Source organism: Oryzias latipes, chromosome 16 (genome assembly GCF_053564925.1).
Source record: "Oryzias latipes strain Hd-rR chromosome 16, Olatipes_Hd-rR_3.1".
NCBI lineage: Eukaryota > Metazoa > Chordata > Actinopteri > Beloniformes > Adrianichthyidae > Oryzias > Oryzias latipes.
In genome coordinates this window covers 22,760,855-22,788,151 of record NC_136252.1, presented here as the reverse complement: position 1 = coordinate 22,788,151, position 27,297 = coordinate 22,760,855, and the positions used below count along the sequence as shown (strand labels likewise).

The 27,297-nt window shown below is 38.8% G+C and overlaps 1 protein-coding gene across 1 annotated transcript; it reads right to left on the bottom strand.

Moving 5' to 3' along the window:
* Window positions 1-43: 43 nt before the first annotated feature.
* Window positions 44-27,216, bottom strand: prkcg (protein kinase C, gamma). Its single transcript, XM_011485382.4, has 17 exons — window positions 21,082-27,216; window positions 19,975-20,310; window positions 16,239-16,270; window positions 16,044-16,126; window positions 14,553-14,664; window positions 13,359-13,487; window positions 13,073-13,229; window positions 12,751-12,952; window positions 12,171-12,368; window positions 8,594-8,767; window positions 8,298-8,389; window positions 7,692-7,754; window positions 7,387-7,525; window positions 3,785-3,865; window positions 3,503-3,610; window positions 1,952-2,092; window positions 44-1,384 (listed from the first exon to the last, which is right to left on the bottom strand). Exons 2-17 carry the CDS (start codon window positions 20,214-20,216, stop codon window positions 1,223-1,225), a joined length of 2,115 nt encoding a protein of 704 aa, XP_011483684.1. The 5' UTR covers window positions 20,217-20,310; window positions 21,082-27,216; the 3' UTR covers window positions 44-1,222.
* Window positions 27,217-27,297: the final 81 nt, after the last annotated feature.

Here is a 27,297-nt window from a genome sequence, read left to right as displayed (position 1 = left end):
GTATCTCTGTTTCACACCACATCATGAAATGAGTCACCATTCATGACTTTTCTGAGTCACTTTATTAGATTTTTGTTAGAACATAAAAACAACAAAAAAGAGTTACACTAACAAGGATAATTGCCTACTATAAACTGGTACACTTTATATATCATATCTATTATACTGCATGGTTGTGACATTCAGATTCATCTCTGGCTGACCTAAAATGACCTTTTGCTGCATAATTAACCACACTTCCACTCGTCTTAGCAGGATCCGTTGCTTTGAAAAAATCTAACTATCCATCAAACAAATATACACCATTTATCTTTATGACATAAGAGTGCTGAGATTTGCTGCTACCTGCTTCGATCACACAGTTTTCATTGACAACACTGTTAGCATTTTTTCCACGTATTGAACAGTCTCACTGAGCCTCGCTTTTAATTACTACCAATCAATGCAGTGAGCACATCATTACACACCAAAAAGTCTCCTGGTGTACAACAATCAAAACAGAAATGTACAAGTTCCTGCACAAGCAAACAAGCTTCAAAGAGGCAAAACTGTGCAGGAAAGAAAAGGGCTTCACGTTGGCGTTTTTTTCTTTTCTTTTCTCTTTCAAAATGGTTAAATGACGAATGGTGTTTGTTTATATAGCACTTTTCTACCATCTTCAAGACCCAAAGCGCTATACAGGCATAGTACCCGTTTATACGCACAGTTATGCACCAATGCAAGGTGCTAACAAGGCTGCCTGGAGCAATGAGAGGTGCATTGTTGTGCTCAAGGGTACACATGGGTGCACAGAGAGGGAACCAAACCCGCGATCCCCAGTCAGAGGTCGACCACTCTACTTCTGCCGTTGTACAAAACCCAAAAGTTTTAAATACTTTTGTCTTCTTTGAATTATGAAGTTATATGAAAACTAGCTGCATGCAAAGTGTTCATTTCATCAAGTTGATACTACAGTAGTCTTAAATCAACTTAAGAGGACTCTTACAAAACTCTATTCCACAATGCTGCCTCTGTGTGAGCTGTTGACACACATGCAGTAACTAGTGCATAAGTACGTCAAAGAGTAAGTGAATATCAAGGTGTCATGACATCTTTGTGTAAACGTTAAAATTTGGTTGAGGGAATAACTGACCTGCTGCTATGTCACAATCTAATTGTCCACTATGAATCTAGGATTGGAAAGATAACAGGTACGAAGGGTTTGTGGGACTGGGGGCTTTCTTCAAACAGCGGTCAGAGGTGAGGGAGCAAAGTCTGGATTTAGGAAGGAAAACCCCTGGAAGTCTTCCTGGTTGATGGCTGCAAGCACATCGGGATCGGACGGCGTGAGAACTGATGGAGCTCCGGTGAAGAACTTGTCAAAGTTCTCCCCTTTCCTTCCACCCTGACGAGGAAAAGAAACCTTAATTAGAGCACATGCTCTAAAATGATCAAACCCCCCCACATGACAGCATAATATGCAGTGTTCAAATACAAACTTTTTTGCTCGCCCACATCCTCCTATTCATGCATAAGGCTCTTCCAGAAAGAAAATGTTTTATCTTATCTTCACCTCCTTAACTCCATTTGACAGCCAATCTGGTTGATAACATGAATCTAATCTGGCTAATGGTCCTGGCCTCTAACCCCTGAACACTCGGCTCTCTTTTCCATTGGCCAGCGGGTCACCAAACTAGCAAGTGGCAGCTAATGAAGACATATTTGCATATAGGGGAGCAGGAAACAACGTGGGGTTACAAAGTCTGTCTGGACTGTCTGCTGCAGACAGCTGAGAGCAACACTACAGTGAGCAAACCAAGTGATGTAGGGGAGAAACCAGAGTGGATTTGTGAGGTAAAAAGTGACATTGAGGGGGAAGAGAATTAAAAAAACCACACCAGTCAGAATGAAGGTTATGAAGAGAGGATGAAAAAACTAGAGAAAAAAAGAAAAATATGAAGTTTGAACTGACAGTTCTGGGTTTAAATGGTGGCTGGATCTCCAGTCTTTCCAGACAATCCCAGTCGATCCATCGGAAGAAGGGATGCTCCCTGATTTCCCTCTCTGCCTCCTCTCCTCCGCCCAGACGCTTGGCAGGGTGTTTTGTCAGGAGCTGAAGCAGAGGAGTGCATGATATCAGGATAATTTTTAATGTCAAGACACTCTCATTTCTTTTTAAAATAACTTAGCATTAATAAATGTGAACATTGGTAATTATATTCAGATGAATATTGAAGTTACAATAAGTTTCATTTAATTTTTATGTAGTCCTCTTGAAATGTGTTTTTAAAAAGTTATTTAACCAGATATCATCTGCATGATGACTTTAAAAATATTCTTTGCAAAGAGTTTAATTTCTTGGAAAGATTTTACAATATTATTCACTGGTTCTCTAATTTGAAATTTGCATTTATATCTTCAAAAATTACAGCACAGTTGATATAGATTGGTTTCACTGCCCATATTAAGCCAATCAACCAACCAATCAGAATGAACCAGAATATTTATTTAAATGAGCCATTGGTCACGCATGTTTCTTTCTTTGAATGTAAAATCAAATGTATTCAGTTCTGCAGATTTTACTTGTTATAACTCACATTTGAACATCAGTGATCAAACTATAACTTCCACTTATAACAATATAAGTTACAACTATATAACTTCTATAGTTACATGGGGAAGTAAAAATAAAGGAAGGAGTGGCTTTTTTCATTATGTTACAATAAATTACATTAACAAACTGTCAAACCTCGATGTACCAGCATTTAGAGAACCAAAATTAAGGCCTTCTTAACCTACAAAAAGGCATATTTTAAAAACAAAAACACACAATTTAAAAAAAGAAAGAAAGAAGAAGCCGCTTGAAATAAACCAGCTTTAACCAATCTGACTGTCTAGAATGCCAGACTTTTACCAAACTTTTCATTGTTTTGTCACTAGGAAGGTTTTAAAGAAAAAGCATACATTCTAACCTTCTAAAATGTCAGAAACTGCAATCTGTTTTCTAGAGAGGTGAGTTGGTCTTCCACTTCTCTTAAATGTGTGCGCAGAAGGAATCAATCTGAAACTGACATGATGCAGTGGGTTGGATTTGAGGGTGCAGCTGTATTTCAGTCACTTTCGAATTGTACACATTTGATTTTTAGCAACCAAATTATACATATATTATTATTACACGTATGAAACCTTTAAAAAAGTGGAAATACTTCTCACTACTTTTGTCCATGAATTAGCTTGTAATTTTCTATAGCAAGAGTTATGCCTATTTTACCTGTTTTTTAAGTGGGCTGTTTATCATTATATCATTTGAGAACTTGTACTTCCCGATAAAGGATTTTTTTGTGTTCTGTTTGACCTGTTTTAACCAGTTTCAGCTTTCGCCTGTGAAATTATGGTTAACTTACTACTATGGAAGTTTCTCTTTCAGCCAACAATTCAAATGGGTTTTTGGTCATTAGTTTTATTTATTTTTTAATTGTTTCTGCGGTTTAAAAGTTTGACAAGGAAGAAGAGTGTTACTTACTCCCTTGCAGATAGCGACGGCTTCTCTGGAGAGACTTTTGGGATAGGACACACTCTGCTCCATGATGGACTGAAACAGCTCCTCCTCGTCAATGCCATCAAACGGTGGCTGAAGGCAAAGACATTTAATGAAACACTGTTTAACCGTCAACCTTTGAGCAACTTCTCATCAAAGTCATTCTGCAAAAATTCTTTGAAGTTCCCTTTGAAGTCGTCACAAGGCAGTGTAAGCGTAACTGTGCGTGCACATCTGCTATATTGTTAGGATAAAGATGAGTATTACCTGTCCTGCCAGCATTTCATAAAGCAGTACTCCGTAAGACCACCAGTCCACTGCTTTGTTATACGGCTGATATGCCACAATCTGTAAAAGATAGAGGGAAAATGAGAGGAGACAGCGCAGAACAGTGACAGGCAGAGATAATGAATGAAAAGACATAAAATGCCTGGATGATGTACAGCTATCAGAGACGGGGGGCTGAAGAGCAGGCAGGGAGTCAGAGGATGGGGGAAGAAAAACTGGAAATAAGGAGAGTGAGCACATGAATGTGCTCAGAAACATGAACCTATGGCTACGGATGTATGGGGCTGTGTGCAGGAGAAGGGGTGCGAGGGAACAATTCCTACACCCCCAAGGGAAACGTATTGTATCTCTTCCAAAATGGCAGATGCAGGAGAATCAATGAATGTTTACATAAGAGAATCAATAGCCAGGGAGATTTACAATATGAAAGAAAAAAAAAATAGTAATATGCTTCTTGTACTGCTTTCTGATTTTTTCAGCAGCTTTGTCACTTTTGCCTTGTCGATTATACTTTTTAACACATCACACTCAATATCAGACAACATACAGATAACAAACCTTTGTTTCTCCAATAGCTTAAAAGGCATTCTATTTACATGCTTAGTGAATTGCTTTTCATTCTTTTTAGGTACATTTAGGGTCTTTTTTTTCTCTCAAAGGTGAGATAATTACCTGATAGAATGTGTTCCAATATGTTGCCATGTTTAGATGCCACTGTCAAAAAGAAAACTTTGTTTTGCTTCAAAGCAAAGTCACTGTTCGTGAAATACCAGATTTTTTGGAGTATAAGTGATGTTCTTTTGCATATTTTGGCCAGGAGTGCGACATAGGAGCAACATATATGTGATGATATAAAAAATAAATACAGGCTTGTTGTTCCCCTCTGACAACCACTAGGGGGCACAGTATGTGTGCATGTCTGCGTTTTCTACTGATAACACAAAAAGTGCCGTCCAAAACAAACATGGAGGAGAATCTGTTTGTTCTCCTCCTGAACTTTATGATATTTTTCTTATTTATGATCATTTTTCTAATGCAGGACAGCAGGTCATCAAACTGGGTTATAGAAACACAGAAGTACTGCTGATGGTGCCGTCATTCAAACGCAGGTCCTGCAGTAGAAGGTACAGATCAGCAAAGAACAAAAAAACAAAAAAGTGAACATTCTTGTAAATCTAGATATGGAGACATGATTACCAATGCTTTGGTAGAGCTCTTCAAAAAATAAAAAAATAAATACAAAAACTTGAACTCTCAATGTCATTTGTGTCTTCCATGCCTCCATGTATCGATGAGGCTAAAAACTTGACGTTTGCTTTTGAGCATCAACTTTGACGCGCATCAAATAAGAGGCAGCGGATACAAATTTGACCTGTGAATCCCGTTCATTGTGAACCAGCATTACACTGGGGTTGGTAGATTTGTTCAGAAGAGTTGCACTCTTTTTTTCTTCTTTCCTCTTCTTTGATGTTTTTTCTTCTTTATTATGCCATTTTGGTTGTTGCGACTTATACTCCAGAGCAACTTATGGTCTAAAAAATACGGTAAATCCTTTTGTTGTTTCCTTTACTCTTTTCTTTATTCTATTTTCCATAACTGACTTTGTAGCAGTTTTTTACATTACAGATCTGGTCAACAAATAACATTATTCTTTCCATCTCTCAAAAAATGAGGCTGAAAACTGTTTAGAATTTCTCAAAGGGCATCTCCTATCCCGCACATCTGTGGGTCTCATAAAGCCTCTCTCAAGATTACATCTAGAGGGAGTGTGGTGCAATAATGCAGCGCTTTCACAAGCTTTATGGTTTCAGTGTCGCTGAAACACACAAATCATGTGTGTTCACACCACACACATTTCTGTTGCAGCACTGCCGCTTCTAGCCGTATAATGTTTTGCTTTGTAAATAAAAGATGAATTTGAGTTCATGACAAAAATGTTGAGGAGATCTTGACATTTGAACCAATGTCTACATGAGGAAAAACTCTGAATAACAATATGGTCCTACATAATTTTTATTGCAAAACTGTCTTTGACTTCCAATAAAAGCATATTGTTGCTGACAATAAATGTTTTTGCTAATATTTTCTGGAGAGAGCAGCTGTGACACAAGGCGGCAAAGGCTGACACACGTGTCACACGGCAGGTGTATTTGCTCTGATCAGGTATTGAAAGGCCTTAAATTTGAATGACCACATGACGCACAGCTGATGTGAAGCTGGTTTGGATCCCTCAGTTCTTTCCTGTTTGTTTTAGCTAAAGCAAAACTTAAAAAATAAAAAACTGCTTTGCACAGGACCCTTAAAAGATTGTGATTTGGTGGGAAAGACAGCCTCCAGAAATACTGCAGAGTGCAAGTGACAATGTGGGAATGACTTTCTAATGGAAATAAGTGACACGAGCAAAGTGAGCTGCCAACACCAATTTTTATCACAGCTAAAACGAAGACTAAAGTGGATGGAAATGAAGAAAAACAAAATTAAAAGTCCTTTTGTCACATGGCCTTGGAACAAGAACACCCATCTTTATTTCAGAATAGGCCTTCTAAGTAACTTTTACTTGGCAATAAGCATGTTTATATAACCTCAAAAAGCTAATATTTGCAATAATCAAATTAGATTTCATGCATTTGAGAAACCCGATTATCTTAAGTTCCTGTTCTAAATCCCTCAGTCTACATTCAGATTCCTTTGAAAGCTCCTGTGTACATAAGGACTTCGACTTTTTTTTTTTTCTTAAACAAATCGCCTCATCTGGTTGAAATGTCTCAAAGCTGTCCTACAAAATGAATAGGTCTGCAAAATAAGTTTAAAGGTTTTGTTCTTCTGTAAAAAAACTCTCAATATGGAATAACTGCCATTTTTTGATAAAGTTGGTTAGATTGTCTTGTTTATATGACTATTTAAATAATCAGACTACTCACAAAGTGAGATAATGATCCGATTTTTGGTGTGCAGGTAAATGGGGTCATTTTCTCATCAGTTCTCACATGCAGTTTGAACAAGTGTCACCATTGCAGACTGTGGCATTTAAGAGGTTGTGAATATTTTACACAGCTCTTAAAGCTCAAGCTGGTTTTAATTTGGGATGTTAATCGTTTAAACTGTAGAAAGAGAAAGGAAGAAAAAGGAAAATGTTTCAAATGAAGCCCATTTCTCAACCAGATAGAAAACCTCTGAATTGTATCAAGTTCAGAGGGCTGGTTTATTATTTATCACTTATAATGGAAAGATGTCAGAAACGGATCTCAAATGTTATCGCTGTAAAATACACTCTGTCTCTTTTTCCCTTGAAACTACAAGTTGCCATCTGCAGTGAGGGAAAAGTAAAACCAGTACTGCAAGGTCTTTGAAGGACAATAGTATTTCTATACAACAATCTCACATCACAGGCACACACCACCGCTAATTGAATCACGTGAAGTTAATTATTCAAACATGGATTCAAGGTCAGGGAGGAGAGAAGAGACAGGAAAAGCTACGTTTAAGCTCAAGGCTGAAAAACAGGCTAAGCTAAGACACAGGAGTTAATCTGCTAAAGGGGCAAATGGGAGAAGTTTTACAAGATGCTGTGGTCAGCGTACCTCAGGGGCAATGTAGTCAGGGGTGCCACAAAATGTGCGTGTGGTGTCGCCCTCAAACACGCCCTCCCTGCACATCCCAAAATCTGCTATCTTTATGTGGCCTTCACTGTCAAGCAGTACATTATCCAGCTTCAGATCCCTGGGAGAAGGGGGAGATAAATCATAGAGGCATGAATCATTTTGATAGATAACATCTTTATAACAGTCATTAGCCACAAAAGACATGATAAATCTGTGTCATGTCTGTGCTCCGCAAACGACAGCACCAAACAGGGCCACGGGAGATGAGCGACCCACATTGTTACCTGTAGATGATGCCTTTACTGTGGAGGAAGAAGAGGCCAACTGCCACCTCCGCTGCATAAAAACTGGGGGGTAAGGGGAGGGAGGAGGAGCAGAGAGAAGCGAGTCTTACTGCTACTTGCTTTATCTTACAGAAGAATGGATGAGGATTCACTAATTCAAAAAATGGATGATGACAGACGCAGAGGGGGCTTAAAAGGCTGATGAAAGAGGGGAGTAACCAAACAGAAGAATGCGAGGAAAAGATGAAAAAAAAAATAGATAAAAACACGGGTTAAAAAAAAAAAGCAGAGTGAGAATTCGTTTCAGTTGATTGATCAAAAGGTTATTGATTGGATGAACAGCCGGAAGAATGTGATGAAAAGATGAGATTAGTGGGAGGAGAAAGATGGAGCTTGATTTGATGAGTTTTCACAAGAAACGAGATACAATGATCAAACCCAAAAGATGAGTGCGAGTGTGTTAAAGAACAAGCGATATGGAAGACATGGAGGAAGCGGGATGAGTGTAGATCGAGGCAGTGATTAAAGAGATCTGGCTTTGGAAGACAGGGAGGAAGCGGGATGAGTGTAGATCGGGGCAGTGATTAAAGAGATCTGGCTGCATACGCTGCATGGGGCTCTTTGAACTTCCCAACTTGCTGAATGTGAAACATCAGGTCTCCACCGTTGACATACTCCATCACATAATACAGGCGGTCCTGCAGAAGCAAATGCACATAATATGCTAACGAGGATTCAACTGAGCCACATTCCTAAATGTCGTCCAAAAATCGAAAGGACTCCACTTAGTTTGTTAACCCACTTAACAAACTATGTTTGTAAAAGAGGCAATTCAAAAGGAAATGCTTTTTTCTTATTTTTGAAAAATGTCAGGTGTTATTTGGGGAATTTGTGAATTGAACCTCAGTCTGAAAGGCACAGTAGAGAGATGTGAGGAAGTGAGGGCGTGAGGGGAGGGCTAGAACTCTCCTCTCCACTAGGGCGCTCTCTGTGTCCTCATCCTGGAAGAGAACATCCTTCTTCAGAACCTTCACCGCAAACAGACGCTCGCTGCCTCGCTCCTCTGCCAGCAGCACCTAGATAAGAGCAAGAAGAGGACGTTACCCGAGCAACGATTCTGACACAACGGCAGTCTTTGAGCAGCATACGCTCACAAACAACTCAACGCCAGCTGTCTGGCACTCACTGCCACATTTCCGATAACACAATATGAATTCTGTCTACCAGTGGTAAAATAATCAAGGGCACCCCTTAATCAATCTTTAGTCATGGAATGGCTGTACCACAATGTCGCCAGCTCGTTTTTAGGTCAATGTGTGATGCTCTAGTTGGGAGAAAATTAAATCTGTTTTCAAGCACAACGGCTGTGCAGATGCCTGTAGAAGTCTTAAGAGGATTTTAGTGTAACAGGAGGAACCATTGTTAAAGACCTACTCCAATATAATTCTCGTTTATGGTGTTTTTAACTCAAATCATTGTGAATCAGGAGCAGACGAAAAAATGCAGTTGGAAAAGCTTGTAGCAGGTACATAGGTGCTGCAACTGGTGGGGCACAAGCTCCCTGCTCCATTCCATTCTGATGCATCAACTTACAGTCAAATAGATCCACGTGGGTCTTTGTTTTGTCAGTAATTTTAGGTTGGAGTTAAGATTGAGCTTTTTTGGCTTTAACGGTAATGCATTATTTTTTGGTTGAAATAATGCTTCGATTAAAAACATGCAAAGGTTTATGCAAAGTACTTCAGCTTTAAGTTGAATTGTGTTAATCTGGGAGAGGCTAATTACTCAATTTTCATGGCTCATCATTTTCAAAACCGGACTAGGCTTTGTAAATACTAAAACTTTCTTCAGTCAATCAGCAGATTCCACTGCTGCGCTGCATAGAACTGTGAAAATTAAAATAATTGGTGCCTACAAACGCGGGAGAAAGCTGTAAGAAGATAGAAAAGTGTTTTCTCTGAGCAATTTCCTCTCTTCATAATGCAATATATAATTCATAATGTAATTAAGAAATGGCAGTACCCAGAATTGTGGAGGTCAAGCTGAGGTCTGACAGCACAAGAAAATTATCCAACAGAGCCGCTCATAGGACTACTCACTGCTAAAGCAAATCAAAATTGCTTGTGAATTTAAAAAGGCCCTCAGGAAGATTGCTTTTGGAGCTGCAGCACACTGTTCTGCTGTGCAGTCACACAAGCATAATCCTTATTGAAAAGCTCTGAGAAGAAACCCTTTTCTGGGTCCTTGCTCCAAAAGTTCAGCCAGAAGTTTACAAATGATTCTGAAAGTATCCCCAATGCAATGTGGAAAGAGGAAGAAAAAAACCCACTACAGACTTAAAGATGTGTAGAAGAGATCTGATGGTTCAGCTTTGATGAGCAAGGCTCAGATGGGGATCTTTTTAGCATTTCAACAGTTGAAGAAATGATGCATTCTGTTAATTACCAGCAGAGCAGCAAACATCATGCTGTTGGTAAAATAATGATCAAACAGAGCGCTGTTACTACTGAATAACATGCCAACATACACTGCAAAACCCAAAATATTTTCACTGATCCACTCAGGAATCTGTGGAGTGAATTTAAAATATTGGCACCCAAAATGATAACACTATCAATACCTATCCAGTTCAGATTTGTGACATCAAGAGATGACTGGACTTAAACGTAAATCTGTTTTAACCCCTTCATGCCTGAATTTATTTCCAATTATATATAAAAAAAGTTTTTCCTTGTTTTTCCTTTCAGTGAAATGCTAATTTTGAGCAGCAGTTCTGGATTAGATGGTAGGTTGCAAATTAAAGAAATATGGCATGAAGGGGTTATTCAATACTTGCTGTGAAAGTAAGTTTTACCTAACAATCAGTGCAGAATAAACAAAAATATAGAAGAAAAAAATCAATAATTTTAATGGGATCGTGTAAATAAAAGTTAAAAAAAAATAAAAAAACTATTATCCTTTTCTTGATTGAGCCATTTTAACTTAAGAATAAAAACTTTCCTCTAATAGTTTTTAAATCAAACATTATTTTTTCATAGAGAAATTTTATTTATTGGTGCTTCTTTCCAAACCCTTGACCTTTTTATGACCTTTTGACGAAGTGAAAAGGATGCAAAAAGTGTATGACATCCAAACTAAACTGCAGAAGAACAAAACAAGTTCCCACCCTTTAGGATACATCTCATCTTCAGCAATGTGTCCATTTAGCCTAAGACGATTAGATAACTGAATTTAATGTTTAATCAAAGCCCATCAGGCCTCAAGATATCATAAACATTAATCTAAAAAATGAAAAAAGTGGAGCAAATCTGCTGTTATTATCAGACATTAAAAACACATTTAAAGGGAATTTCCACACTCCTGCGAAATTGGCTGCTAGTGGGTAGCTCTGACTGCTAATGACGCTATAATTTTCCCTAAAGAGAGCCAGATGATATAGGCTTTAGAGAGAAAGATATGGAAAGCGCTGACAGCAATACTGTTTAAAATTGTCCTGCCAGCCAAAAGTGAAGCTCTGCGCCGGGCGGTCACTGACAGCCGGAGATGAAGGATCTCATTTCACTTTTAAACAGATGCGAATTGTGCAGAAAATGACTGTTTCATATTCAAGAAGTCAATGTGGCTGAAAAACAGGGGGTTCTTGAAGAAGATTATGTGCATTTGCAGCTGCTGAAGAAGCTCCCAGCCTCTTTGAGAAACCCTGCTGTCCAGCATGATTACATGACCTGCCCTGCTTCATGATTACAAAATACCTTACAAGGAAATTGACTAAATTGAAGTCACCACACATCAGAATATTACATATCAGTGCTTCTCCTTTACAGGCTTGCATTCAGTTTTCCTTTTTTGTCACTTTCTGCAGGTCCTTCCCTTTTCCTGGCTGCTTCTGTCAGTCTTCTTCTCACTTTTCCTCACACAATAGCCCCGGGGTGCATCTCTCCTTTCTTGGGTCTTTTTTTTCTCACTTCTTACGTAAGTTGAGTCTATTTCTCCTGTCCTCTGTGGACTCTCCTCTGTGGAAAGTTATGAAACTACACTGGGGAATTTTAGAGAAAGGAGGAAGGAGTCCAACTTCTCCCTGTTGTTTTTTTTTTTTTTTTTTTTAAAGAGGAAGAGCAAAGCTTTTCTTAGAATGATCGTGTCCAGGAGGACCGACTGTGTGGTGTGTGAGAAGATGGACAACCTTGTCTATTGACTGGTGACACCTCAAGTGAAACCAGGGGGTTAAGTTGAGTAAAAGGAGAGACAATGAGCATTTTAGAAAGAATAGAACCTTCTTTTCCAAAACACCTCAGCCTCACTATTCCCAGGTGTTCCACTGTAAAATGCCACTTGAAGGTCAAGACCATGAAAGAAATTCTTCAAAGCCAGGAATAATTCTGTTGTGTTCAGCATGATGAAGCTCTTTGACATCACCTACAGCTGTTGGATCAAAGGTACTGATTGTATTCAGCGAGGATGACATTTCATCATGTTTACCTTGCCAAAGCTCCCTTTGCCCAGCACCATGAGGAAGTTGAAGTCGTGGATGCTCACTGTGACTTTGGTGGAACCTGACTTATGGACCGGGAGACAGGGTTGGATGGGGATGGAGGACAGGGCCACAGGGAACGGCTCCGGCAGCGGGGTTACCACCACTTGAGGCAGAACGGGCACTGTGACGTCTGGCTGAGGTTCCTGGAAAATCAACGGAGGATGTTTGTGAGATGAATGGCTGGACAACAACCAGCAAACATACAGAAAGCATATCCAACCCCCCTGTTTTGAAATACAGTCAAGCAGAACAATTCTGCACCCTGCTGGATGAAGCGAGCAAAAGAACAGGGAGGGGGCCTGTATAATTTATTATCCAATTATCTTGCCAGAACACTAAGATAATTCGTCTGTTTAATTTCTCAAAGTGAATTGTAGACACCAGAACATATCCCGACCCAGTGTTAGCAGTGGCAGCTGTTTATTAGGTGCAGATGATGAGAAGCTGATATAAGGTTATTTCAAATGATAAAAACAAATGGCTATTTTTACGCTAAAGATGAAAGATTGTTAGATATTGTAGTACCTGCAGGTCAGGGTCCGGTACAGGAATATTGTAGTACTCTCCCTCATCTTGAGCCAGGAGCTTGAACCATCCACTGATGGGACGCCTGAAAATCTCACTGACACCAAAGGACAGTGCACCCATGAAATCATTCCTAGACGTCCGGTCCCAGTCCCACACCTCAACGGACAGGCGTCTGTCCCACTGGTGGCCACGCACTGAGCTGGATGAAAAACATCAACAGTTAGAAAGACTACCATTGAAACAGTTTAGTCACAAATGTTAAAGTTCTTTAGTCTGGGTATATGACTTGCTTTTTGGTTTAACTCAGTCAAGGACTCACAAAGTGAAACTCTCATTCCACACAGGGTTGAGGGTCGAGCGGATGGTCTTGGTTTTCTGTTTGCTGTGGCTCTTTGGATCTGGAATCAGCTTGAGTTTTACATACGGGTCTGACAATCCGTTGGGGTCCATGGGCATCAGGTTGCGAGCCTCACGCACTGATTAAAAAAACAATGATCACAGATAACAAAAAAATAAGTAAATAAATATCTCCAGGCACTTGCAATTTTTGTTTTAATTCATAGTATTTCATACAGTCCCTCTATGGATCCAGATCTTCTGCTCACCTGTCACGTAGACGTCCTCCTTGTCGCCTCTGATGGTCAGGTGGATTCTACCCCTTTTCTCTGTGTGGTCCTGTCCGCAGAGACTGGGCACACTGGTCTCACACCTTCGATGGACGTTCATGTCACAACCTCAGAAAAACATTTGTTAAACCACAAATGATAAAATGAGATTATTTACTAAACTTTTAATTGTCTTACAGTTAGCACCACGAAATGATTAGTTGTAAAATTATGTGCTACAGAAATGAAATAGACTTCATTTTTTTGTTTAGTTGCATCTAATATGAGTGTAGAGCTGGTATTTTTTTTTACATAAATGCATTTACTATTCATTTATAAAGAATTAAAAAAGATCTAAAATATTTAACTCCACATAAAGTTGTCAATTTCTTATTTGCAATTTTTAAAAGACAAAAATGTTGCTGGGTGTTTTCTTCATTGCTCTGACTCTGACACTCATTTTTACATTTTCACAGAGGTATCATCTTTTTTGTAGCCTTTTAAAAGCTCAACATTTTACAGAAGCAGATTTGGATAGTGGAAGTTTGGAGCAAAAGACCAGTTCTTTAGACCTCAACAAGCTGATAACTTTTCTTTCAATCCACCAGAAGAAAGGACTTAAAAAAGACAAAATGTTTTTTTTTTCTGATATATGGCAATGTTTTAGCAACATCTGGACTTTATAAACACAGAGGCTTTGGTTCCCGCTAAAATACAGAATGTGTTTTACTGCAGGACATGAGGCAGAGTTTTTATACACTAGCTCCGAAGCTTGTTGCAAACAGCATCTATGCCAAATTTTGGATTCTCCAGTATTCAAAAGGAAACACATGTTGGCTGAAATGAAAACTGGTTCCTCAAACACATCTTCAACTTAAACCGAGACAAACATTTATTTCCCTCCTGGTATTAAATTTAGTGATTTCCAGAACTTAAACGGTTACAAATTCTTTTCCTTGTGACCATTTTGCTTCTCTTCTAAAATTTTCAAAAGTGGCGATTTTCATAAAGACTTCCTGTTCCCTGTGGATTTACTTTTAGTTTTCCAGATGCAAAGGAGGCGTGTAAGAAATCCTATTTGTCCATTTACTTGACAAACTCATTTCTGTCAAGTCAATGTTATTACTGTGCTGTGAAACTAGCCTACTGTGCCGTGTGCCACTGTGTGTCTGTGCCATGGGAGTGGCCCCTTACTGGTACATTTCATGCCCTGGTGGATGAGGCCGTACAGCAGCGAGCCGCAGTGGTCGCAAAATGTGGGACTTGAATATGTGTGGACCTTAAATGTGTGTTGACTCTTCAGGTCCTGGAATAGAAGAATAGAAGAATTATGGTGCGGCCCTTTGGGAAAACGCACAGACGTTTTCGTTTAAGGGAATAATGAAAAGAGGAGTGAGGAAGGAATTTAAATGCATCACAGAAAAGAGGTTAGTAAAAAAATAAAGGGTCAATAATGTCAGTGATGGACTGAGAAAACACAGATGACATCTTAATCAATAAGGAATCATAACAACAAAAGATTTCTTTTACATGTATTTTCATTTGGATTCAGAATGCCAAGTAAAAGTAAAAAAAAAAGGTTATTTATAGACCACATCTTTCCCATTTTTGAATAATACTTTACATATATATACTATTACATATATATATTTATTTCATTCTTTTCAGTCATTTTGTCTCACCTTTTCAAGAAAAACCTGAACATGAAACATGAACAAAAAACTTGAAACCATCAACTGTGAAAATAATATGAAAAGTGACCAGAAGTAAAATACATTTCTCAAAACATTAGCTTAATAAATAGGTCTCAGAAAATGTTAGAAAATCTTTTACATCTAATAAAGATCTGACTGAGGTTTGATGTCATTTGTCTTGACATAAGAACTTGTGTAAATTTCCTTTTACATCTTTTTGTTTTTCGGTTAATGTGTCTTTATCTTTTTAAACATCCTTCTCATTTGTTTGCTACACCTAGACAGGAAACATAGATGTTCCTATAAAGGAGGACATACCTTGCAGTTAGGGAAGGCAGCACCTGTGTGAACAGTTATAAATGTGCTTCGCAGGAAGCTATAAATCCTTTTTCATTTCTCTTCAGTTCATTTGAACACACCACCACCCCCGTGCTTTGTATGCTACCGTCTCCTGATCTGCGTTTCCCCCCTGTTTTGCTTTCAGGCTTCAATTTATAAGCACTGTCACCATATTTCTCAGACTTCTCTGTGTGTGTTCTTTTTTTCCCCCCCTATCTAACCCTTCTTACTTCAAATAGGCACAGCCCTCAGAGCTCCAAGAACACATTTTCCCTTTGATCTCAATTTCTAAGTATTTGGGAAAAATGCCACAGCAGGAAAAACATGAGGAAGAAGGAAATCTCCCTGAATACAGAAGAAGGTTGATCAGTTTGTTCCTCCCTTCCTTCTCTAATTCTCCCTCTTATCAGTCCTCTCCACCCTCCACCTGTGCCTCTATCTCCAACTCCCCGCATCTCGTCGCTCTTGTTGGATGAGTGTCGACAACAGAGATGAGACGAGGCTGTGCGATGCAATGGGTGCGTGAACTGACAGATGACTCATGCGCAAGAGTCACCGGGAATGAGCGAAAGGGCTAAATGCGACAGAGATGGTGTAAATCTAGTTTGAGATGATGAACATCTGTGACAGATGCATCCGTAGGCATGCTTACGTCAGGTCTGGGGGCCGCCACAGAGCCAGGACAGGTGAAGGTCACAAACTCGTGGCATCTTTTGTGGACCACAAAACTGCAAACTGGGAGGAGGAAGAAAAGATTTCAAAAATTGTTTGCCCGTTTGCTGAGAAAAACATCCAAGATAATGTTGTTTGGCAGAAAAATAGAATTAACACAAAAGCTTATCTGTACCTTGACACTGGAATCCTTGCTTTCCAATACCCCTAAAGGAGAAAGGGCCATGGATTAGAAACAAAAACAATCTTCTCTGTTCCTCTGAGAGGCAAAAAATGTTGCTTATGCAGCAGAGATAGTGGCTTTGCATTAAACTGTGCTGTATTAAGACCGAGACATGCAAGCACAAACTGGAAATCAACAACACTTGTAAAAAAGCTTTGTTAAACTAACACTTTGAAAAACAAAATCATTATGTGTGGCATTTAGGTGTGTTTCTTTTCGAGGAAGCACTGCTGACCTGGTCTAGCACACGCGTGCACGTGCACACACACCGTTTGTTTCTAAAAAGTTGCAGTGTTGGCTGCAGTCCAGCCTCTGCTTTAAGCCTTAATTGAATAATTAAAGCCATTGATTGACCAAAGTGTCTCCTCAGCAGCTTTGTTATTGTGAATTCACTTGGTGTAGGAGGTCTGGAAAGTCAGGGGAGTGAAACATGACCAACAGCTCTGCTACAAGCATACTGGAGATGCTCAGGAGTTCATAGAAAACTGACCATAATCAGCGATTTACAATCGGTTCACCATCTGGCTGATTAATAATTAAAGATGTGCTGCACAGGGTGATCTGATCCTTAATCAACATTCAGCAGAAGTCTGTGTATGCAGTCACGAGTGCAGAGGACCAGTACTGCTTCTTGACCAGCAGAGAGCACAAGACAACCAAAGACATTTGTTGAAAACTGGTGGTGGGGGCTTACAGGCTAAGAAGACACGCTTCAGATGGATGCAGTCAGTGTATTCAATTTCAATTTGATATGTTACAAACTTAGAATCTACTAAACTGAGGAAGTAAATAAACATTCACAAACATTTTCAGTGTGAAATATTTGGTTGTTTCGCATTAGCATGCAAAAAAACTGGTTCAGGATAACTGAAGATATTTTAGTAAAGAGAAATAACAGTTATAACTCACCCTCTTTTTTTATATTCCATCATCCACCCAAGAAAAACATAAACACTAACACAGGTGCTAGCTCACCTTTGCACAAACAAGTGACTCTATGAAATGTTTTACATGTTTTGGTCTGTATGCATAAGTGAACAATTTTGGAGCCAACAGATATTTTTGTAACATTTGAGTGTGTGTGTGTGGACAGACCCCACCCCTTTTAGATTTATTATAAATCAACACCACAGTCATGATCATAAACTCCTAGCAATTTGTTGCTTTCTGATTCCACCCCCACCCTCTTCTAAAATCATCCATCTAACTCCCCCTCCCCCTAACATCCCTCTCTCTTCTTCTATCCTAATTTTCCAACAAAAAACGATTCCAAATCAAATACATTTAAATAAAGTTTAGTCTAAATTAGAAAAGGGGTCAAGTCAAATACATACCATGTGTGCCAGAAGATTCATAAGTAAATATGTCCAACAAAAGAGGCCTTCAGCTCTCATCTGTGTGCCTAACTTTTGGACAGGACAAGTTTAAAAAAAGAAAAAAAAAAGATGATAACAGTAATCACTGTAGTAATAAATATGGGTTTATTGAGTACTGTGCAAAATACCAAGTTTAGTTATGTTTTATGTTAAAGTTAGGATTAAAATATTTCTTGCAGACATTTTTCTGATCTGGTTTTTCTTTTTCTTCCTATAAAGGCATTTATAAGTATTTTTAATTGGATTTGGTTTTTAATTTTAATCTGCTAAAGTGCTACCCAAGTAATTAACCATCTGTATCTGTTTTGAAAAAGATTTAGATTAGATTAAGAGACTTTGTTTTCGTAGCACAGCCACAAAATGAACATTAGCACATCAACATATGATCACCAAAAATACTTAAAAAATACAAAAAAACTTATTTTAGAATAATGTGATAGTATTAATGCAAAAATCACTTATTGTCAACAGCCAAAAAAAAAAGAAGATGAAACTACCTTTTTTTTAATGTTTGGTGGTCACAGAAGATAAGTTACTTCAAGTAGCATCCTTTTTTCTACCAGTAGCCTCTTTAAAAAAGTAAAAAAAAAAGAAATATATATATATATATATACATATATATATATATATATATATATATATATATATATATATATATATATATATATATATATATATATATATATATATATATATATATATATATAAATGTTACAATATTAATCATCAGCACCAACTGCATGGAAAGCATTTTACATATAGCTGACTTCACAGTGAACTACTGTTGTTTTGGTGCCACTACATGTGTGGGACATTCATAGCTTATCATTAAAAAAATTAATTAGAAGAAGCTATAAAATAATTAAAACTGTATATATTTTTGGATTTGTTTTCTTTTGTGAGAGATTACATCCACTTCATTCAGATAAACAACTGCACATATTTAATGATGTTCATCTTTTTTTTTTAATAAGGATTCATTTCTTTACAATAGAAACAGTTTTAATTAATTTATGTTAATTAATTTATTTTCTATTAAGGTATGCTATTTTAGTGTGGTTAAATGACAGGAAATCTGTGGTTGTCACTGAATAAACTTTTGGATTCTTGTGTTCTTCCCTCCTGTACCAATTCAAAACATCAACTTTTGGAAAAAAAAAATACTGAATTAATTTTTCCTCTGAACTTCAGGAGGAGATTCAACAGATTACTATCTTTCTGAGATCCGATTTGCTGTAATTAATTCTTTGTTTTTAATAAAGCATTAATTCTACAAAGATTTGCAGCCTAACAAGCTACAAGCAACTTTTTATTGTACTTTAACTTAATAAGCAAGCTATTTACATTTACAAATTAGATCCATCTTCTTTTAATCTTTAATTAACCTGACATTATCCCAGGGGTTTCAAATACCAAAGTGGGGGCTGTTGCTCTGACATCTTGTGCGAAGGAATGGAGTTTTCACCCTGAATTAAGTGCCGCCACCAAGGCTATGACAGAAGCCAGTTGGAAAAAAGGTCCTGAAAGATACCCAGAGGCTGTTGGCGCATACAGCACTCTGAATCCGGCATATGGTACGTCTCCACCATATGTCCAAACACGCAGCCACTTCTCCACACAATTACTCATACACACTGAGATGCAGTGGTCACAGGAATGAACAGGGTAGCACAAAACTGTTGTCTATGTGCATGCTTTATTTGAAACAACATCCTTGTGAGCGTGTCAGCAACAAACAGTTGACACTAAAGCTTTATTGTTTACTTTCCTGCTTGGATGCATTTTTAGGAACTTTATTTTTCTTTAGAGGAGATTTGTTACTTTCTAAAACACTCTGCAGTTTGTCCAACAGGCAGCTTTGTAGACAGATTTTTGTTTTGATTTAATTGTAGTCAGCTGTTTTAAGGAAACATAATAAAGTTGGATCATTATAGTTCAACTTTTGTTAAAGTTCTTGTTTTTTTACCCCTTCACTGGTAATATGAGTATCTCAGCTACATGTAAGTGATTTTTCTAAGTGTGCATGCACTGCAAACATTTATGTATAATGTGTTACTGTGTGTGCTTATGTGCTGCAGTGCACAAAGTAGCTTCCCCATTGTGTGGGCAGCAGGATGGCGGTAAGGCTGTGTCATCTCATGAGGTTTGTGTGAGCCATATCTCTAGCAGGCAGCTAGATTTGATGGGAGATAAAAATTATGGTCAACTTCGGCACTTGATGTTGTCGTGGGACGCCACGGGGCGACGGCGAGTGAACGAGTGCAGTTGCTTGTGCGTAAGTGTGTAGCAGTCAGTGAGTTTGTGTGTGTTACCAAATGAAGTCGGTGCAGTGGCTGCAGAAGGTGGGCTGCTTGAAGAATCGTGCTGTGAACTGATGGTCTTTCACCTCCACAACCCTTTTGTGTTTGAGGGCTCCTTTCCTCTGAAACACCGGCACCCTGGGTGGAGGGGAGAGGGGCGATGGCAGGGGTGAAACGCCAGGCGAGGTTGCAGATGTAGGGGAGGCCAGTGTCAGTGGAGAGAGGGAAGGTGAAGGGGACACAGGGGTGGACATGATGCCTGGAGGATGTGGAAAAGTAGGAGGAGGGATAATGGGGGTGGAAGGTAGCAGTCACTCCCAAGGCCTTGGAGCTGTGCTGGAAAAGGACCTTGAACATGGGAGAGGGTAAAAGAGGAGGAGGAGAAAAGGAGGATGGATGAGAAGTGTAATGGGTCACAGTGGAGACAGCAGTTGTATTAATGGCACATGGCATGAAGGGTAGGGAGCAGCGGCGCGGTGATATGACGAAGAGAGAAGGGAAGAAAAAAATTGAAGTTGCAGAGAACTCCTGAGAATTCCTAAACCCTAAACGGCTCTCCCACATGCTGTGTGGGAAAGATGTGCCGTTTCTAGTGTGTGTCCCACATACTGCGTATCCATCCCTCTGCACCCCCTTATATCTCGATTTTCCTGCCAGCTACGTCTGGCCCCCACCCACCCCGTGGTCCTTATGTCAACCAACTCCTGTTGCCATGTGAACAACACCCCCACCAGCTGCTCCAGTATCAGAGCATCCTCTCATTTTCCTGCTCGTCCTTATTAGCAGTAGACCCATTTCTGCAGAAAAGTTTGTTGCAGAATAACATGGATATGTGTGCAACTAATACATGAAAAGATTAGCATCAAAGATTTGTTGAACCATAAAGAATGAATTTAAATTCAACAAGATTTTAATGAACATCCAAAGAAGCCCATTTCTAAAGATTATGCTTGTGACATATGGTTGTCTTTGTAAAGTAACAAGGGGGGCTAAAATGGTTAATAAAGTGAACAGAAGGTAAAATGATCATTCTTAGACTACATAGAAACAACATTTACTGTCAAAAGGATAGCAACAAATGTGCACACACTGCAACTGGATAAATTAAACACAAAATACCTGAATTTGCTGCAAGTGAGAAGAAATCCAAACAAATCCACTTCGCCGTCTCCTGCCTCCCTCTGGGTTTTGAAAAATAAAGATGGGCCCACCTGTAGCTGCTTACCTCCAAAAAGAAGTAGAATACTGCAAAGCTAAAAAAAAAAAGCTGGCAACAAAAATAAACCTTAAAAAAAGGCAGGGTTATAACTTTAAATAGAAATAACAACTGTTACGATTCGAGTTTCTGAGACCCAAAGATAGCAGAGTGCATCGGTATATCTCCTTTAACCCAGAAAAAGGATGATGAGGAGGAAGAGACAGAGGTGCTATTCTCTTTCCAAGATAGATTCTGTTTTTACGAGGAAGAAGACAAGAGGTGGAGAGAGAGACAGTGAGGAAAAAATAAAGTAACAGAGAGAGAGGAGAAAGATTGAGGGGAATAGGCGGCGATTCATTTTGAAATCTGGGTTACTTCTCTCAGGAGAGGGTGAGTGAGGTAAAGGAAGGAGGACGATGAGAGAGAAGCTGCCATTTTGCCACAGTCAGTACAGTATGGACATGCAAATGCCAACTGTCTCTTCCTCTCTTCTTCATATGCCAGAAGGGGGAGAAACAGAGGGAGTGTTCATGGGTGTAAGAAAAGAATGCAGAACCTCAAAGGTGGGGAGCCCAAGAAATGATCCGCTGAGCGCAGCTAAGCCTGGAAATAAACAGAAGTTAGCAAAGAACCCAATCCACCAAGGGATCAACAGGCCTCTAAAATAAACAGCTCTGTTGATTCTGCAGCAGAGCAGCTCCAAGATGTCTTAGGCATTTCAATGATCTGAGATCAGAGCATGTAATGCCATAAAATCACTGCTCTACTCCATGTTGAAACCAGGTCAGCCAAGTCTGATGGGAAGGGTAGTTTCTGTGAGAGAGAAGTTGTTTGTTGATTACTCGCGCATACGCACGCATTTGCTCACAAATTCCCACACACACGGCAGTTGTCATATGGGTGGTGCGCAGGAAGTCATCAACACTTATTGGCTTAGATATCATTATAGCTAAAACATTTGGCAACATTGACAGACACAAATCAAAAATGAATATCAAGAACAAAACAGAAACAACAAAGCAACACAAATCATGCTTTTTCTTAATTTACAATTACTCTTCGCTGGAAGGATGTTATGCATTGTTGTCGTTATCAACAATTTTGTTGTGTTTTGATAGTAGTAAAAATCCACAGATCCATCCATTAATCAACAGTTTTGTTTTTTAAAATTCTCGTGTATGAGAGAAAATGATAGCAAAACAATCTGGTTAACCTGGTTAAACTGAAAGAACAAATGTGCAACATGTAGCTAGAAGTGCCATCTTTTTGCAGCATCCATTTAAAGCAAACATTCGTTGCATTGCCTACAACCACTGGAGAAGGATGTTTGGCCAGTTTCACTTCCGTACGTTACTTAGTTTGTTAAGATTCTTTTACTATTTGCTGATGCCTAAGCAAATTCAAGTCCATCCTGGCACGTTTCTGAAGCATGTAGGGGCAACTGGTAATTTTTAATGCATGGTAAAAGACTTCCTGTCTGTTTAATTATTTCAATGGAAATGCATGTGAAGTGTCTAGCAAAGCCAACAGCATGTTGCTTTGGGAAGCTGCTAAAACATGACAATACATGCCCAGTGATAGCACATTTGTTGACAAGAATGAGTCCTATGCACTGAAAATCAGTAAGAGTCAGCCAGTACAACAATGGTTTGGATCACTGTGGTGTTGCATCACAAGCTGCCTTCATGTTTCTCCCCCAAATATTTGAAAGTGACTCTGTGACTGCAGAAGAAGCCCAAATTATTATATCTCCACCACTGTCCTTGTTACATACTACAATGGTTTGTTCAGAAACAGTTTTGGAAACGTCAGTGTGCTTGGAAATCATTTAGAAAGAAGTCATTAACTGCAACTTTTCCTTTTGTGGTTCATGTACTTGTCATCATGTATGGACTTCTGTTTATCTAAGGTGTTATTTAAAAAGAAATTCAGGCTATTTTGGAAAAGTTTTGTTTTTTTTCCACAAAAAAAGAAACAAAGCAAACAAAGTGTGGTATGGATATAGAACACAACAATACACCCGCTATTTTTCTGTCTTCATGTTTTGTTTTTCTAAAAGGTGATCTAAATACTTTTAAAGCCATCGTCGTATCAGGTTTTTCTTTAATTGGATGACCTGTCTAGGATATACATGTTCAGAGTATTAAGCAAGCTGTTGCTCCCTATTTCATACTTTTTGTTGAGTGGCTTAGGGCAGGAACAAGATCTGAATCATTGACTGAATAAGAAAACTGGATCAAGTGAGTGTGACGTCACCCATAGAAAATAGCTTACTTCCAGCTCTAATGAATTTAAGTCAATTCAATCGGCTTTTTTTGCCGTAGTTGAGCCAGAAATTGTCAGAAAGCAGTTATTGGTCCAAATCGGACTGAGACGACATTTCATTGGCAACCACTGTCAACTCTAGAAATCCAGATCCCTACCACTGAAAGTGGGCTTGAGGAATATGTCAAATGTTTTGAACGTTCGTCGTGAGACCCCATATTTTTACTAAGGCACCTGATTGGCCAGTTTATAACTTTAATAACTTGCACTGTTGAAAGAATATCATGAAAAAAGCAGGCTTAGCAAAAACATGTTAAAAATATGATATCAGAGCAAGAATAGTTTTTCTGACAAATATAATGATTGATTATTTTGGAACCAGGGGGAGGAGTCACTTAGTAGAGTTCTTATATACAGTCAGTGATTTGGCCACACTATACCTGAAGTGAGAACAAAAACAAAATTTCCAAAAGACACATTTTTATATTTGTAAGACCAAGATTCCCAAAGTTGTATTTACATTAGAAACATGTTGCCAACAGTCTTTTCAAAGCCTGTAAAAAAACATACCAGTACTCATACATAAAATGGCAATGCCTGGGTTTTGAGCAATCTTGATGAGAGCAGCAAGCAGATGCAGAGTGGAAAGCAGGGAGGATGGGGCGGATTGGTGTGGGACAGGGAGACTAAGGGAGAGCGTGAAAGGTTGAAGGTCTAATTAATGGAAATGTAGGTTATTAGTCTCCTGATGAGGACACTGGCAGAGAATTAATTAACAATTATAATTAGCAATATTGTTAGAGAGCAAAATGGTGTCAAGCCAGCCAGATAAGAGTGAGCCAGTGTGCAGAAATGTGTGCATGTGTTTGAGGCTATCGCCACAGAAAAAAAAGAAACAGCTGTGTGACCATCCCCTATCTGACAATGATATGTGTAATTTCAGCATTAGTCATGCAGAAGTGGCAACTGATTGGAAATGATAGGAGGCTTTCCGCACAAACCACCGCCAGACCTCTGTTTTCCGTTGTTGCATTCTGGCCCTTAAGACTAACTCTTCGCCAGCCTTTATCTCAGATGAGTCATGCTCGCATTCTGCTGTCAGAAATAAATGAGGGAGATGTCCCTGCATAGTGAGAGAGCTAGAGAGAGTCAGTGGATGCCAGAAAAGTACCAGCTGTGAATGCAGCGCTCAGGATAGTGCACTAAGAAAGACAACACAATGGCTCACAAAGATGCAAGATGAGTCAACACTTGTGGCGCTCTATCATGAAGCCCATAGGAGCATTCTTTGTAGTGTTTGATCATGAAAGTGGTGGTGGAGAGGTTACAGTTAGCCAATGATCTTTTAGGAGTAAAAAAACACAAAAAAAACAATGGTGCAGACAGACTTTAAATACTTATCAAATTGGAAGTCGCGATTAAGAGCTGACAGACCAATAATGAGAATGAAGCAAACAGAACCCCAAATTTCAGCTCTTTTTTCCATTTTTTTCTCCATCTGCATGTGTCAAGCCTATTATTTCTGACCATGACTTAATGACACAGAACATTCTCCACTGATAGGGTCATTTTTGAGCTAGAGCAATGAGCAGTTTGCCAATTATGGGCATTCATTGCTGTCTAACGAGCACTCATTCCCACCAAGTAGCAGCTTCATCCTGACAGGCTGGCTTTTCTTCTCCAATGAAATTAAAGCAAATTGACTTGCCTAGCTGTTGTTTGTGGAATCAGAGATGAAGTGGTGCCTGTGGTAATCATACGTGCCAATTATATGTGTCTGCTTTGAACCATGCCGGCTCAATTTGGCAGCATTGCTTTTCTTTTGGGAAGCAATTCTGTTTGCTTTTCTTTACATGAAGGGCAGTCCACTGTGTATTTGGATTTTAGGAGAGAACCTTCACACCAGTCAGATGAAACATTTGGCAGGGGATGAAGGTCTGTCAAAATGGCTTCCAACTCTTATTGCTGGAGTGAATAAGCCTACTCTCTGTTTTTTTACATTGCTGACTTGTTTTTGTTCTGACAACAAATGTTGCTGGTATGATAAAGAAAAATGGACGAAAAGGGGAAATAGATGTGTCAGAGGTTTTATACACCTATAAAATGCCAGGAATAACACACAACAATATGTTGGGCACATTTTTAAAGAACTGGACTGAGTGAGTGTAATGTCATCCATAGAAAGTGACTTGCTTCTAGGTTCAACGAAAGTTAATTCAGTCACTACTTTTTTCGCAACCTGGCTGTCGCCATGTTGGAACCAAACGTCGTCAGTAAGCAGTGATTGGTCCGAATTGGTCTGAGTCTATATTGCTATACCAACCACTCTCTCCAATCAGAAGTAAGCATGTTAGAAGACCACTAACCCTTCCACTGAAAGCGGGCTCGGGTGACACACTTTCCAGGTTCTACCAAATAAACATTCCAACACTTGACATAAATTACAAAAAGTAAAATGAAAACTAGAACAAATCGTGTAAGAAGAGCCCAGAACTGCTTTAGACTGCTTATTTATGAGAGCTGGCTGCAGCCTCAAGGTTCCCAGAAAGAAGAAATTGAACACAACATAAAGGAGCAGAACTAAAAAAACGAGTTAAGAAGTAAAATAAAAAAGGGAACTGGCAAAAAATGTTTAGCTGATGGAAAACTTTTCAGAAAACAATGATCTTTACCTTCATCTGGCAATGATAGCAAAAGAAAAGATCCTGAACCAAATGTTAAACCATAACCTGAAATTTGCCAGGATCTATGGACATCATCAAATGATGATATCCAGTATCGCTTCTTACCAAATGACAGACAAACGTCATCATCCAATTAGTGGAAGAACCATGGTACCTACCTTTCCCAGTGTCTCATTGTGTTTCAATTTTTAAAATATTTCATTTTGATTTTATTTTTTATGGAAACATTTTTATGGAAAAATTTTCTGGATATCATCATCCAATCAGCAATGTCCTTTAATTCACGAGAGTTGTGGGGGAAAAAAGTAGTTAAAAACAAACATGATCATCAAAAACAGACTAGCTCCCAGCAGAGTTGAATGGATTTGTGACTTGGACAGTTTCCATTTTCCTTTCTCTAAATATTTCCACTACAGATTTAAAACCATTTACTGTAATTTTGGTGAAGGACATAAAGTTCCTGCTTTGCTTTATTCAAATGTGTCTGAGCATCAGTCCCTTTCTCTCATTTTAACATAAAAGCCTCTCATTAACACGTTAAACTTTGATGAAAACCATAAAGATTTGTTTTGAGTGGGATCATCTGAACTGCACCACTGCTTTAAACATACATGCTGGGATATAATTGCACACAGACAATTACACATCTAGTATCTTGATTTAAATTGAGATTGTGTTACAACTGAAAAGTGTTTGAGAAACAGTTAACCATGGATCATTGAACATCTCCAGCTTCTTCTTTTAGAATATGTCACTGTTTTTACAGCAATTCTGGGGCAACTGACTTCAGCAAGACTAAACTTAAGCTGACAGACCCACAGGTCAACAAAATATATAATAAATACAGCTCAACTGGTCTCAGGTGACCAGAATATGGGCTTCTAATTTTTATACTTTGACTATCAGACCTCTGCTTGATTTTCTGTTTTCCATTTAAACACAATTCTGCACACCAATGCACACACTGATGGCCACAATATCTTTTTACAGATTAAATTATTTTTGTGTGATTGGCACAAAAAAGTCTGAGCATTTTGTTTGCTCAGATAGACACAAAATTTGGAGAGTAAAGACCATAGGAAAAGAGACAGGTTTTTTTTTTACTCCAGACAAAAAGGTACAATCAGAGAGTAACTTCAGTCAAATTTCACTTTCTGTCTATGTCAATATTACCACTGTTGTGGGCAC